A 14,533-nucleotide genomic window follows, 5' to 3' on the forward strand; every position below is an offset into this window, starting at 1 on the left:
TTTTCTTTCTTTCTTTCTTTTTTTGTGGGGCTGGGGATTGAACCCGGGGCATTCTACCCGCGAGCTACGCCCCAGCCCGCTTTTATTTTTATTTGGAAACCGAGTCTCACCAGGTTGACGAGAGGCTCACTCTTTGCTGAGGCTGGCCCGGAACCTGCGGTCCTCCTGCCTCAGCCTCCCGAGTGCTGGGATGACAGGCGCGTGCCGCCATGCCCGGCTCAAATTGCTCCCAGAGTGAACCTCCCCGTGCTTTGAAGCGACGCCGTCTGTGGACTGACCAAAAGCCGGGCCCGTCTGTTTGTGGCTTGGCCTAAGACCCAGCGAGAGCCGCTTTCACGCCGACCGACGGACGCTGCTCGCACCTCGGGCTAACGGAGCGTGTGTCTCTTCCAGGGAGCGGAGGCTGGCCTGAAGACCTGGGCGCGGGGGACGGCGAGGCCTCGTTCACAGGTGAGCGTGGTGGCGTAGCCCTTTGCCGAGTGTGACTGAGGGGATCCCGGTGCAGATCCCGGAGGACCCCAGACAGCGGCAGGGCAGAAACTCGTGAGGCCAGGCGGCCCGCCCCGTGTCGTCACCCTCACTCCCTCCCAGAGCGGTCTGAGCAGGGTGCCCCGGTCCCCCGCCCCGCTTTTTCCTAATCTTGTCAAGAGACACTCGCCGGCAGTCATGGCCGGTGTCCTGGCTGCGTCCCTGGACGTGATGAGTAGCGGTGGTCTCAGTCTGTTTTCTGTTGCTATAACAAAGCGCCCGAGGCCGGCCCCTTTATAAAGAAGAAAGGTGTGAGCCTCGGCTACCCAGCGAGTTTCTCAGCGGCTTAGAGAGACTCTATTTCCAGATAAAATAGAAAATAGGTCTGGGAGTGTAGGCCAGAGGTAGAAAGCCTCTGGGTTCCACCCCCAGTACCACAAAAAGATAATAAAATTAAATTAACTACCCGTATGTATATGCAAGAACGGTTGCAGGGCCGGCCATTCCCATAGTGGCCACCAGGGGGCAGAGGAGGCCCGCGGGTGGCCTGGAAGGTGGGTGGGCTGGAGGGGGCAGGTGCACAGAGGTGGACGGTGAGTGTTGGAGCTGGACCACCCTTCCCTGTCCGCAGCCCGCCCCACACCCGCTGGGGTCCGTGGCCACCGTTTTCCCTCACGGCACTCCGTGTCCGACGCAGGGCGCCATGCCGGGGCCCTGGCCAAGACCCGGGCGCCTCCGGGGCCAGTGTCCACTCTGCAGGCCTGGCGCTGTGTGTGGGGGACGCAGAAAGGCCCGGCCTGCTCCCCAGCAGCACCTGGGGTGCCCGCGGGCTGCGTCCACGGGGCTCTGCGGCCTCCCTGCGACTTCTGTCTTTTTTTTTTTTTTTTTTCGGGTCTGGGGATGGAACCCAGGGGCATTTGACCTCCGAGCTGCACCCCCGGCCCTACTTATTCTTTATTTTGAAACCGGGTCTCACTGGGTTGCAGAGGCCTCGCTGAGTAGCTGAGGCTGGCCGCGAACCGCGATCCTCCGGCCTCAGCCTCCCGAGTGCTGGGGTGACACGCGCGCCCCACGCCGGCTCCCACTCTCTCTTGAGATGGAGCTGGCCGGTTGAGCTCACGTGTCCATTGCACAGATGAGCAAGCAGCCGCGGAGAGGGCTGAGGAGCTGCCCGGGGCTGCTTGGCTCCGGCCAGGACCAGCGTCGTCCCCGGGGTGGACCCTGAGCCCCCTCAGGCCAGGATCTGCCCCGGCCCCTGGCCAGGCGTCCAGGGAAGCCGAAAGCAGGGTCTGGACGGTCCTCTCCTGGCCCCTCGCACCCAGGACAGGCGACACCTTAGAGCTGAGCTCGGGAGCCGGGCTGCGACGCCCTGGACGCGGCGCCGGGCCCCGGGGCCCTGATGACAGGCAGGTCCCAGGGCCATCGCCCTCCGACCCACGACAGCTGGACACCCAGAGGCCACCGGGACCGACGGAGCCGGGGACACCGGGCAGCCCCTGTGCCGGTCCTTGGAGCCACGTGGGGGCATCTGGCAGGACACGGGAGGTTGGCCACTCTCGGGGGCAGCGCGGGGGCGCAGGCCTGTCCTCCCAGCGCTTGGGAGGCCGAGACCGGAGGATCGCGGTTCGCGGCCAGCCTCAGCTACTTAGAGAGGCCTCTGCAACCCAGTGAGACCCGGTTTCAAAATAAAGAATAAAAAAAGAGGGCGGGGGGTGCCTCCCGGGAGGCAAAATGCCCCTGTGGTTTCCATCCCCAGTGTTGCAAGATAAATCAATAAAAAATAAAAAGAAAGAATAAAAAAATAGGGCAGGGGGTGGAGCTCGGAGGTCGAATGGCCTTGGGTTCCATCCCCAGGCCCATAAATAAATAAATAAAGAAGTAAGTAAATAAATAAATAAATTAGTAAATAACGCCAGGGTGGAGCCGCGCCCTGGAACATGGAGGCCGCCGCAATTCTTTGTGCCTATGGGTGAATGAATGAGTGAATACAGGCAGGCGGAGGGCCCGGGCGGGCCGGGGTCAGAGAAGCCCGGGCCCCACTGCGCCCCCTCCGCGAGCACTGTGCGGGGAGTCCCGTCTGGCCCCGGCGCTCACGCCGCTCTCCCCGCAGCTCTCGGGACGTCGGGCCCAGGCCGATGGCAGACGATGTCGGCCACTAACAACGTGGCGCAGGCCCGCAAGCTGGTGGAGCAGCTCCGCATCGAGGCCGGCCTCGAGCGCATCAAGGTGAGCGCGGCCTCCGGCCTCCATCGCGGCGGGGAGGCTTGGGTGGAGGCTTGGGTGGAGGCTCCTCTCCCCTCTGGTGTCTGCGACGCTTTGGGAGGAGCAGGTGGTGTGGACAGGAGCCGGCTGGGCTCGGGGCGCTCCTCATCCCAGCATCCGACGCTGAGATGCTGAGACCGGAGGATCGCGGTTCGAGGGCAGCCTCAGCTGCTTCGTGAGGCCCTCGGCAACTCAGTGAGACCGTATTAAAAAAAAATAGGACGGGGGTGGAGCTCGGAGGTAGAATGGCCCTGGGTTCAATCCCTAGTATTTAAAAAAAAAGTGATAAAATTTACCACTGGTCTTATTTACTTTTATTTTACTTATTTTTTTTGGTGTGTGGGTCCGGGGATGGAACCCAGGGGCGTCCCCCCTCCGAGCTGCAGCTCAGGCCCTGTTTTTTTTTAATTCTTTATTTCCAGGCAGGGTCTCACTGGGTTGCAGAGGGCCTCGCTAAGTGGCCGAGACCGTGAACCGCGATCCTCCGGCCTCGGCCTCCCCAGTGCTGGGCAACAGCACCCGCCGGCCGGTCTTGGCTGTTTTATTTTAACGTGGAGCCGGGTGGAACCGGAGACCGAGCGCAGCGGGCGGGCCGGGGCAGCAGCGTGCGTGGCTGTCAGACCCAGCTGCGCCCCCGCCGCGGCACCCCCAGACCCGCCCTGCCTCGACCCCGGTTATGTCTGGTTCCCTGGAGCCGCTCGATAGACTCAGTTTCAGCCACGCTGCCGTGTGCGTGCGTGGGAGCCTCTTTCCCTTTTCACGGCTCCGTAATATTCCAGGCCCGCTCTCTCCCGGCGCCCACACACAGGTCTCCAAAGCCTCGTCGGAGCTCATGAGTTACTGCGAGCAGCACGGCAGGAGCGACCCCTTGCTGGTGGGAGTCCCGGCCTCCGAGAATCCCTTTAAGGACAAGAAGCCTTGTATCATCCTATAGCTCTGTCCTGCGCGCTCCGCCCGCCTGCCGGCCCGCTCTGTCTGTCTGTCCGTCTGTCTGTCTCTCTGTCTGTCTCTCTCTCTCCCGGGCAGAGCAGCTTCTGAGTCCCTGAAATAATTTTGACTTCCAAAAGAAATGCCAACCGTCTCCACTGCCCGGACGAGATAAGATGCCTCCTCCGGGTTAAATGGGATTTTTACAACCCAACAGAATGCCAAAAGAAGGGGGGAAAGGGGTCCGCGCCCCCCGGGCCACGCGCTGAAGCCCCCGCCGCCTCCACCGCGGACCGAGCCGGGACAACTCACCGCCGGCGCTCCCCTCAACACTGGCCGGACTGGAAAGTGCACCGGGTCGCCCAGAGAATTAGAAAAGAAAAAGAAAAGACCGCTGGCCGGCGCAGGCCTGTCACCCAGGACTGGGGAGGCCGAGACCGGAGAGCCTCGGCGGCTTAGGGACGCCGTTTCAGAATAAAGAATAAAAAATAGGGCTGGGGAGGAGCTCGGAGGTAGATGCCCCTGGGCTCCATCATCAGTTACGCAAAAAACAAGCCCAGCCCCCCCCATGCACCCCAGAAATCGATTTGCCCCAGGGCGGCCCCTGGAGCGCCAAGCATGCGCCTGGGAGCCATTTTCCACACCTGTGATCCCAGGCTCGGGAGGCCAAGGCAGGAGGATCGCGGGGTGGAGGGCAGCCTCCGCAACTTAGCAAGGCTCTGTTTCCAAAGGGAAAATGAGGCCCGGGCGTGGCCGCGCACGCTGGTCACCCCGGCCTCCGGGAGGCCGAGGCCGGAGGATCACGGTTCGCGGCCAGCCTCAGCTACTTAGCGAGGCCTCTGCAGCTCAGTGAGACTCCGTTTCAAATAAAAAATAAAAAATAGGGCTGGGGTGGAGCTTGGAGGTTGAATGCCCCTGGGTTCCATCCCCAGCACTGCAAAAAAAGGAAAAAAATATATATATATATAATAAAATTGGGCTGGGGTGTAGCTCTAAGGTAGAATGTCTCTGGGCTTAATAAGCAGGGCATGGCGGCGCACGCTTGTCATCCCCGCACTCGGGAGGCTGAGACAGGAGGATCGCACGGGTTCGAAGCCAGCCTCAGCTACTGAGTGAGGCTCTCAGCACCTTAGTGAGACCCTGTTTCCAAATAAAATAGAAAATAGTCTGGGAGTATAGCCCGGAGGTAGAAAGCCTCTGGGTTCCACCCCAGTACCACCAAAAAAAGAAAAAAAAGAAAGGTCCTGTCCTCCTGTCCTGCTCGGCAGTCCACGCAGGCCAACGGGACAGCGGCCGCAGCCCGCGCCCAATCCCTGCGCCGCAGGCGGGGTCCCAGCGCAGGCCGGCCTCCCCCCGGCCTCCCCCCGGCCTCCCCCGGCACCCGGCTCTCTACGGCTGGTCCGGAGGGCCGGGCCCTGGGGACCTGTCTGCACCAAACCTGTGTTTGGACCAGGAGGCGAGTTGCGCGGGGCTGGGGTCTGCTGGGTGCAGGGCGGCCCCTCCACCGGCCCCACAGGGACAACGAACGGGGAAAATAAGACCCTGAGTCTGGTCGTGCACACCTGACATCCAGGCGCCCGGGAGGCTGAGACCGGAGGATCGCGGTTCGCGGCCGGCCTCAGCTACTTAGCGGGGCCCTCTGCGACTCGGTGAGACCCTGTTTCCAAATAAAGAATAAAAATAGGGCTGGGGTGGAGCTTGGAGTAGAATGCCCCTGGGCTCTGTCCCCAGTACCACAAAAATAAAATAAAATAAAATCGGTCTGGGGTGGAGCTCAGAGGTAGAATGTCGCTGGGTTCCGTCCTCAGTGCCAAACACACAAAAGCAAGGCCCCGCGCCAGCTTCCCACGCGGCCAGCGGGGCTGGCCTGCAGGGGGGACGCCGCAGCCCGGCCTGGCCCTCCGCAGCCGAACATGGCCGCTGCGTTCCTAGGCAGGCCTCCTACACAGGCCTGTCCGCCCAGCGCTTGGGAGGCTGAGACAGGAGGATCGCGGGGTCGAGGCCGGCCTCAGCAACCGTGTCAAAATAAAAAATAAAAAGGGCTGGATGGAGCTCAGAGGTCAAGCGCTCCTGGATTTGAACCCCACCGGGCCACGCGGTAAAAAACAAACAAAAACCCCAAACACGGCTGGGGCTCTGGCCTCGGGCTGCGGTTTCTCTGTCCTGTCCCTGGCGGGGCGGTGGACGGCCCCCAGGACAGATGCTGGCCAGGCGGCCCGGCGTCTCGCGGCCCAGCCCTGGGGACCCGGCTCCTGCGGCTCGGGTGGCCGGCCCGGGCCGCCCCCCGGCGGGGTTGAAGGCCGTCCTGGTGTTTTAAGATCCCCGTCCTAGCGGTTTTACGGTTTGCTGTGGCGTGGGACGCCGCTGTTACCACGGAGAGTTTGTTCACAGTAAAAGGCTCCAGCACCCTGTCCCTCGGCTCCGGGCTCTTCCTTCTCCTCGGGCGATCGGCTGCGGAGGGGCCGCCGGGCACCCCAATCGCGACCGCAGGAGGCTGTCCTTAGGCCCGCACGCGTCGCTCAGCATGGTTTCTGGGTTTTTTTTCGGTGCTGGGGCTGGAACCCCGGGCATTCTCCCTCCAAGCGACACCCCCAGCCCGAGTTTTTAGTCTTTATTTGGAAACAGTCTCACTGAGTTGCAGAGGCCTCGCTAAGTGGCTGAGGCTGTCCTCGAACCAGCGATCCTCCTGTCTCAGCCTCCCGAGTGCTGGGATTACAACCCTGCGCCTCCTCATATTGAGATAGGAAGGCACTGTAGTTTTTTTTTTTTTAATATATATATTTCTTTTGCTACTAGAGGTTGAACTCAGGGGCATTTTACCTCCAAGCTACACCCTCAACTTTTTTTTTTTTTTTTAGCTGGGCGTGGTGCCGCACGCTTGTAATCCCGGGGATTGGGAGGCTGAGACAGGAGGATGGCACGGGTTCGAAGCCAGCCTCAGCTACTTAGTGAGGCTCTCAGCACCTTAGTGAGACCCTGTTTCCAAATAAAACATAAAATGAGTCTGGGCGTGTGGCCTGGAGGTAGAAAGCCCCTGGGTTCCACCCCAGTACTGCAAAAAAAAAAAGTTCCTTTCCGCCTCGGCTGGGTTGAGACCCCACCCAAGGGGGGCCGGAGAGGGCAAGGCAGCCCGGGTCACCCAGCACCCAGGGGGCGGGGGTGGGAGCGGGGAGGAGCCCGCGCCCGGCCCCACTCCGGGAGCCTCCGTGCCTCGGTTTACCCGCAGCGCTTCCCTGGGGGCCGGGGGCCAGGCCGTGGACGTGAAGATCGAGCGGGTCCTCAGCCGCGCAGGGGCGGGGCGACCCAGAAAGGAGGCGCCAGGCAGGGCGGGGGGCAGGACTCCCCAGGCTAAAAACAGCCGGCGAGGTTGTGCCAGCGCCTTCTTAAAAGAGAAGGCGAGCGGGCGTGGCCCGGTCACCCCAGGACCGAGGACCGCGGTTCGAGGCCAGCCTCCGCTACTCGGGCCCTCCGCAACTCAGGGAGGCCCTGCTTCCAAATAAAGAATAAAAAATAAGTCTGGGGGTGTCGCTCGGAGGTAGAATGCCCTGGGCTCCACCCCCAGTACGGCGCAAAAGCGGGCCGGCGGTGACGTCATCAGTGACATCACAGACAGGCCCCGCCCCCAGCCGCCGTCCCCGTGGGAACCTGTGACACCGGCGCCGCGCATGCGCAACCCTGCGCGTGCACGCTCGCGGGGCGCGCCCGGCCCGGCCCCCGCAGGTGCCTGCTGTCTGTCGGGCTGTCTGTCTGTCTGTCCGTCTGCCCCGCGGCGGGGAGCTGGGCACCCGCGGGGCCTGGGAGGCCGCCGCGGACATTCTCCTGGTAGATGAAGGGCTTTTGCGTCGGGGATAGATGGGAAGCCGCTGACCCCACGGGTGCTCTGGGCTGGGCCGGGCTGCGCCGGAGCCACCTTCGGGAAGGCTCTTCGGGCGTCCAGGCCGGGCTCCAGACCCCAGCCTGGGGTGCTGGCCTCCAGTGGGTGCTTGAGGCCGCCAGGCGCGATCCACTTGGAGGCTGGAGCCTCCCTCCGGGGCCTGCCTGGGCGGCCGATGTGCCGGCACCTGCTGCCCGGCCGCACCGTCGAGCACCCTGGAGCCGAAACCCGGGCCTGGACGCCCCGCGCCGCCAGCCGCCTAGCAGGCGAGCGCCGATGCCTCGCCTGGGAAGGCGGCTCAGGCCAGGCAGGGCAGCAGAGGCCCAGCCGGCACAGCACTGGGGACAGAGCCCGGCCCCGGCCCTCCCCACCTGGCAGAAGGGTCAAGCAGCCTGCCGCGCCTGGCTCCCGGGCGCAGGCCCCTGTCAAGCTCCCAGGCGCACGCGCTTCCTGGGCCTAGGGCGCAGCCTCACCCGCCCCACCCTGAACCCAGGGCGGCCAGCGACCCTGCCTCCCCCGGCCACGGGCGACCCTGCCTGGCGTCCCTGGGGCCACACGTCTTCCTAAAGCAGGCAGGGCGCCGGCGGTGGAGGCCGGGCCAGACCGGGCCTCGCTGGACCCCAACCCTGAAGCCCGCCCGCGATGGCCAACTGGGGGGTGCAGGCTTCCGCCATCACAGGCGGCCGGACGCGAGGCAGCTACAGGAGTGGCTTTCAGATCTTTTATTAAAAAAAGAACAGCCTCGAAGAGGCTCAACCAACAGACGCCAGTAGAAAAGTGAAAATAAAAAAAAAGGTCAAAACACAAGGAATTAAAAAACCCAGGGAGGCCAGGCCCGGTGGCGCACGCTACGTCATCCCAATACGTGGGCGTCTGACACAGGAAGATGGCGGCGTTGTGGCTCACCTCGGCTACTTGAGGAGGATCTCAGGCTCGAGGCCAGCCTCGGCTAACCAGTGGGGCCTCCGCAGCTCAGTGAGACCCTGTTCCAAAATAAAGAACAGAAAAGAAATAGGGCTGGGGGTAGTTTGAGGATAGACTGCCTCTAGGTCCAATCCCCAGTACCGCCAAGATATATTTATATATATACACACACGCATATAAAAATAAAAAACGGGGCCGGGCCGCAGCTCGGAGGTGGAATGCCCCTGGGCTCCATCCCCAGTACCGCAAAGTTAAAAACAATGAAAATGACAGCACGGGAGGCAGGCGCGGCGCCTCACTTGGCCGGCCGGGTGATGATGCGCGTGGAGAAGTCGAAGAGGTCGCGGTTGATCTTGCGCAGGTTGCGAACCTCGTCCTCCAGCTCCGCCACGCGCACGCGCAGCTGGTCCTGGCCGCCCAGCACGTTCTGGGGAGGCAGCAGAGGTCAGAGGGCGCGGAGCCCCGCCCGCCCGCCCAGGCCCCGCCCCGCGGCCCGCCCACCTTCTCCATGGTGCTGCACATGACGGCCCGCAGCTCCTCCATCCGGTCCAGGTAGCTGGGCTCCGAGCCCTGCAACGGGGGCTGGTGAGCGCCGAGCCCCCCGCCCCCCGCGCGGCCGCTCGGGCCATCTGCAGCGCCCCCGGCCGGCGCGGCCCCTCCCCGGGCGCCCCCACCGACGCACCTGCTGGTGGAGGCCCAGGCGCAGCGTGAGCCCGCCGCCCGGCGGCTCGTCCCCGTGCTCGGCGCCCAGCAGGTGCTTGTTGAAGCGCGGCAGCGGCAGGCTGGGCCTGAAGTCGGAGCTCAGCATGCCCACGGGCGCCAGCATGATGGCGGCGTTGGTGACGGGGCCTGCGGGATGCGGTGGTCAGCCCCGCCCGGCCTCCCGAGCCGGAGCCCCCGAGCCCCGCCGCCCACCTTTGTGGGTCACGGTTCGGATGCACTGCTTGCTCTGAATGTCCCAGAGGCGCACCGTCTCGTCGTGGGAGCCCGAGAGCAGCACGCTGCCGTCCGTGGACACGGACAGGCAGGTCACCTGGTTCCTGGGAAGGGCGGAAAAGGGACCTTGCTCAGGTGCACGCAAGGCGGGCGCCGGGCCAGTACTGAGGGGCATTCTACCTTTGAGCTACACTCCCAGCTCTACTTTTTTTTTTTTTTTTTTGGCAGTACTGGGGGTTGAACCCCGGGGCATTCGGCCTCTGAGATAAACCCTGAGCCCCATTATTTATTTATTTACTATTATTATTATTATTATTATTTGCAGTACTGGGGATGGAACCCAGGGGAATTCTACCTCTAAGCTACACCCCCGGCCCTATTTTTTATCTTTATTTTGAAACGGTCTCATGAGTTGCCAAGGGCCTCACTAAGTAGCTGAGGCTGGCAGTGAACCGCAATCCTCCGGTCTCAGCCTCCCGAGTGCTGGGCTATACAGCGTGTCCCCCACGCCCGGCTCACCTGTGCCCTTTGAACACCTTCCCGGGGTCCTGCTCCGGCTGGAAGCTCCTCTCTCTCTGTCCAGGCTGTACAGGCCGAGACAGTTGTGAGCACCAGGGCTGCGGTGGTCCGGGCCCCTGGGGCTGGCCAGGAACACCCTGCCCAGCACTCACCCGTGCGCAGAGGTCCACCTGGAACACGGAGCCGTCGCTACCACCACAGAACATGTGGTGCTCGGCCAGGTCCATGGTCACGGCCATGATGCCCACGTCGAACAGGACAGAGAGCAGCAGCTCTCCAGAGGAGATCTCCCAGAGCTGGGGCGGGGGAGAGAGGGACGCGGTGGTCCTCTGGGGTCTGAGTCCCGGGCAGCCGGCCCAGGTCGCGCTCGGCGGGAGCTGTCGGAGCCCAGGGGCTCTGCATCTCCGGGCGCAGAGCTCGGGTCTGTCCCTCCCTGCCCAGCACGTGAAGGTCCCCGAGCCTCCGCAGGCTTGTCCGGGCTGGGCTGGGCACAGCTGGCCATGCCCAGGCGACAGAGACCCGGTGTCCACCCTCTCTGGAGGCCCAGGGAATGTCAAGACTTCAAACAGGCCCCCCGGCGGCCGGGCAGGGCTCTACCTTCACCGTCTGGTCCAGTGAGGCAGTGGCCACCCGGGCCTGGGGGCCTCCGAAGCCGCAGTGCAGGTCCGTGATGGGGAGCGTGTGCTGCGACCACACGTGGCGGGGCGCGGGGATCCTGGACGGGTTCAGCTGCAGGACGCTGGGGATAAGAGGCGGGCGTGTGGGGGACCCAGGCCCCCGGCCTGGAGGACGCGGAGCCTGGGCCGCCCCGCCGGGCTCCCTACCTGCAGAGGCTCCAGGCCAGCACCAGGCAGTCCTTGCCCCCCGAGACGAAGTGGCTGCTGTCCCCGGTGAACTGCAGGCACGACACGTCCTGGTAGTGGCGGCTCAGGATGGCCAGGAGGTTCCCGGTGGAGACCTGCCGGGGCCGGGGAGCGGCTCAGCGGGGAAGTGGGTTGCACGGGCCCCGCAGCGGTAGCAGCAGCTGTCTGCCCTGTCCACCGGCCGCCCCGGCCCACGGCACCACCCCCGCTGGGGAGGGGAGGCTGCGTCTCCCGTGTCCCCCGCCCTCTTGCTGCTCACGGGGCTGCTCCTCCTCGCACCCAGGTCCTAAGCTGGTGGCCCTAAAGCTGTAAGTCCCTTGAAGGGTGGGATTCAGAATAAAAACTAGGGCTGGGGGTGTGTCGCTCACAGGTGGAACGTCTGTGGGCCTGATAGAGACCCGCGCCGGCCTCTCACCTCCCACAGGTGAATGTTCTCTGAAATCCCTGCCAGGACATAGAGGCCATTGGGTGACGTGGTCAGGCAGGTGACAGGTCCAGGACACATGATCTTCTGCTGGAGCTGGTCCTGGGGAGACACAACACACCCCTGAACTTCGCAGGAGACGCAGGGGATCGAGAGGGCAGGACGGACGCCGGGCAGCACCGAGGAGAGAAGCTGGAGCCGGCGTGGAGGCACACACTCGTCACCCCAGCACTCGGGAGGCTGAGGCAGGAGGAGCGCGGTTCCCAGCCAGCCCCAGCTACTCAGTGAGGCCTTCTGCAACTAAATGAGACCCTGCCCCAAAGTAAAGAATAAGAAATAGGGTTGGGGGTGTAGCTTGGAGGTAGAATGCCCTGGGTTCCATCCCCAGAACCACTAAATAAATAAAGAGAAGCTGGGGACAAGGTGGCTGGAGCGAAGGCACAGACCAGCGATGGAGGCCAGTCCTGGGATAACGGCAGGACAGCGCATCCCCTGGGAGAAAAGGACCAGAGGCCGAGGGACCAGGGGGCACTAGACAGAGGCGAAGCCTGTCGCTTGCCCCCTACCTTGCTTGCCCTAATGTAACTCAGCTGTTTCCTTCTCCCTCCCTCCACCTCTCTTTTTGTGGTGCTGGGGATGGAACCCAGGGGAATTTTTTTCTCCGAGTTACATCCCCTGCCCTGTTTTTATGTGTGTGTGTGTGTGTGGTACTGGGGTTCCTGGAAGCCCTTCTACCTCTGACGTACACTCCCAGACCTATTTTATACTTTTTAATTTGGAAACAGGGTCTCTTAAGCCAGCGCGGCTGGCTTCGAACCTGAGTGATCCTCCTGTCTCCGCCTCCCAAGCGCGAGGATGACAAGCACGCGCCACCCCGCCCGGCACCCCTGCCCTGTTTTTAGTCTTTATTTTGAAACAGGGTCTCACTAAGTTAAGGAGGGCCTTGCTAAGTAGCTGAGGCTGTCCACGAACCGCGATCCTCCTCGGACCTTCTCTCTCTACTCAAGTCAACAAGCCCCAAAGAAGCCCACGCTCTCGCCCTTAAATCGAATGGAGCGCTCCCGAGCCCGCGCGTGCGCAGTCGCCGTAAGAGTGCGCGCGAGACCGCGGCAAGTCCCCGCGGCGCATGCGCAGAGCCGGCGGCCCGACCCAGCCACAGCGTCCGCGCATGCGTACGGCGCCCGACGGGCCCACCGCCCCCGGGCGTGCGACCCCAGCTCCCGGGCGCGCGGACACGGGGTGCGCGTGGGCCTCCCGCCTCCCCGGGGCCCCGCCGCCCCTCCCCGGGCTCCAGGCCGGCGCGCCGTACCTTTCGCTGCAGCTCCCAAGCGCAGATGTAGTTCTTCCCCAGCTGCGCCGCCAACAGGTACTCGCCATTGAGCAGCGCCAGGCCCCGGGGCCCGGCCTGGCCGCCGCGGTAGGTGAGCAGGTTGGCGCCCGAGTGCAGTTCCCACACCGCACAGCTCCACAGCTGGGCCGCCGAGTCCGTACACACGGCCACCTCCATGGGCGCCGCCATCTTGCCGCCGGCGCCACCGCCCCGGAAGTGCGTCATCACCAACGAGACGCGGGCGGCGGCGCCGCGCGGGCTAGAGCGGCGCGGCGCCGGGGGCGGGGCTGGAGGGCCCGCGCATGCGCCGTGGCCTCGGTTTGAAAGCTCAGCCTAGGCTACGGGGATCGCCTGGCAGGACTGGGTTGGGGACGGCGAGTGGGCGGCTTGGGGCAGTCAGGGCCACAGCCTGGACATCCGGCTCGGCTGCTGGACGCCTTGGGACAAGTAATCCCAGCCTCTTGTATTTTTTTCTTTCCTGTTTTTAAAATACGCACACATATATATATCAGGGCCTGGTGGCACAGGTTGTCATTCCCGCGCTTGGCAGGCTGAGACCGGAAGATCGCAGTTCGCGGCCAGCCTCAGCTACTCAGTGAGGCCCTCTGCAACTCAGTGAGACCCGGTTTCAAAATAAAGAATTAAAAAAATAGGGCAGGGGGTGTAGCTCAGAGGTCAAATGCCCCTGGGTTCCATCCCCAGACCTGCAGTAAAATAAATAAATAAATAAATAGAATAAAAATTAGGGCTGGGGTGTAGCTTTGAAACTTATTGGCAGAGGGCCTCTGGGTTCTTAATGCATACATAAACACACCATATATCATATATATATATATATATATATATATATATATATATATATATATATATTTTTTTTTTTTTTTTTGGTGGTGCCGGGGAACCCAGGTCCCCTGCATGCTGGGCAAGCGCTAACCACTGAACCCCCAACCCCATTACTGTCCGAGGCGTGGAGCCAATCGCCATACTTGCCAAGGGAGGCGCGGGCGGCAGGGCTGCACCCGAGGCCCCTGCGCTCGGGCCGGCGGCTGCGGGAGCGACCCGGGCCGGCAGGGGGCAGGCGCGAGCCGCGGGGCCGCCGGCGCGGCAGGACTTTTATTTTTTTGGTCCTGGGGATGGGACCCAGGGGCATCTACCTCCGAGCTACACCCCGGCCCGAATTTTTATTCTTTATTTTGAAACCGGGCCTCACTGAGTTGCAGAGGGCCTCGCTAAGTAGCCGAGGCTGTCCTCGAGCCGCGGGCCTCCTGCCTCAGCCTCCCAGGTACTGGGATTAGAGGTGGGGGAGGATTGGCTTTGGGTTTTCTTTTATCCTGAGAGGGAGGGAGTCCACACAAAGCATGGGCCATTCCTCCAGGTCCCTTTTTATACCCTCCTTACATTGTAGGGATTGAACCCTGGGCAGTTTACCAGCACACACACACGCACACACACACATATAATTTACATCAATAATATATCAATTTATATGAATATCAATATATAATTTATTTATAAATATATGTCATTATGCCGGGCATGGCGGCGCACGCTTGTAATCCCAGTATTTCGGAGACTGAGACAGGGGGATCACAGTTCACAGACAGCCTCAGATACTTAGGCCCTTTGCAACTCAGTGAGACCCTGTTTCAAAATAAAGGATAAAAATATAGGGCTGGGGGTGTAGCTCAGAGGTAGAATGCCCCTGGGTTCCATCTCAAGTACCACAAAATAATAATAATATAATAATAAAATAAAAATAATATTTAAAAAAATTCCTGGGTCTGGGACCTTGCGTAGGTGTGTATGCAGGGCGTGTTGTCGGGAGAAACTGGGCCCAGTGGGGCGCTAGGGGAGGGCTCTGGGATCCCCTGTTTGAGCAGAGGACTTCTGTCTGGGAGGCCAGGCCGGGTCAGAGGTCACCCCGCCCCCATCCCCACTGGCTCATGGAATGAAGATAAACCAGTTGTGTCTAAGCTGCTGGACAAAAGCTACACTTTGGGGGCGTC

General features: G+C 62.4%; 2 protein-coding genes across 2 annotated transcripts; one reads left to right on the forward strand and one right to left on the reverse strand.

Moving 5' to 3' along the window:
• Window positions 1-2,613: 2,613 nt before the first annotated feature.
• On the forward strand, window positions 2,614-3,664 carry GNG7 (G protein subunit gamma 7; the record flags this gene model as incomplete). Its single annotated transcript, XM_080712892.1, has 2 exons — window positions 2,614-2,694; window positions 3,539-3,664. The coding sequence occupies 2 exons, from the start codon at window positions 2,614-2,616 to the stop codon at window positions 3,662-3,664; spliced, it is 207 nt and encodes a 68-aa protein (XP_080569018.1).
• Window positions 3,665-8,750: 5,086 nt separating this feature from the next.
• WDR18 (WD repeat domain 18) lies at window positions 8,751-12,752 on the reverse strand (the record flags this gene model as incomplete). The annotated part of the gene is made up of 10 exons (XM_080712880.1): window positions 8,751-8,882; window positions 8,957-9,025; window positions 9,138-9,304; window positions 9,371-9,495; window positions 9,911-9,975; window positions 10,063-10,206; window positions 10,508-10,649; window positions 10,735-10,868; window positions 11,189-11,299; window positions 12,507-12,752. 10 exons carry the CDS (start codon window positions 12,750-12,752, stop codon window positions 8,751-8,753), a joined length of 1,335 nt encoding a protein of 444 aa, XP_080569006.1.
• Window positions 12,753-14,533: the final 1,781 nt, after the last annotated feature.

This window comes from Muscardinus avellanarius (assembly GCF_963383645.1).
Source record: "Muscardinus avellanarius genome assembly, chromosome: 16".
Lineage (NCBI taxonomy): Eukaryota > Metazoa > Chordata > Mammalia > Rodentia > Gliridae > Muscardinus > Muscardinus avellanarius.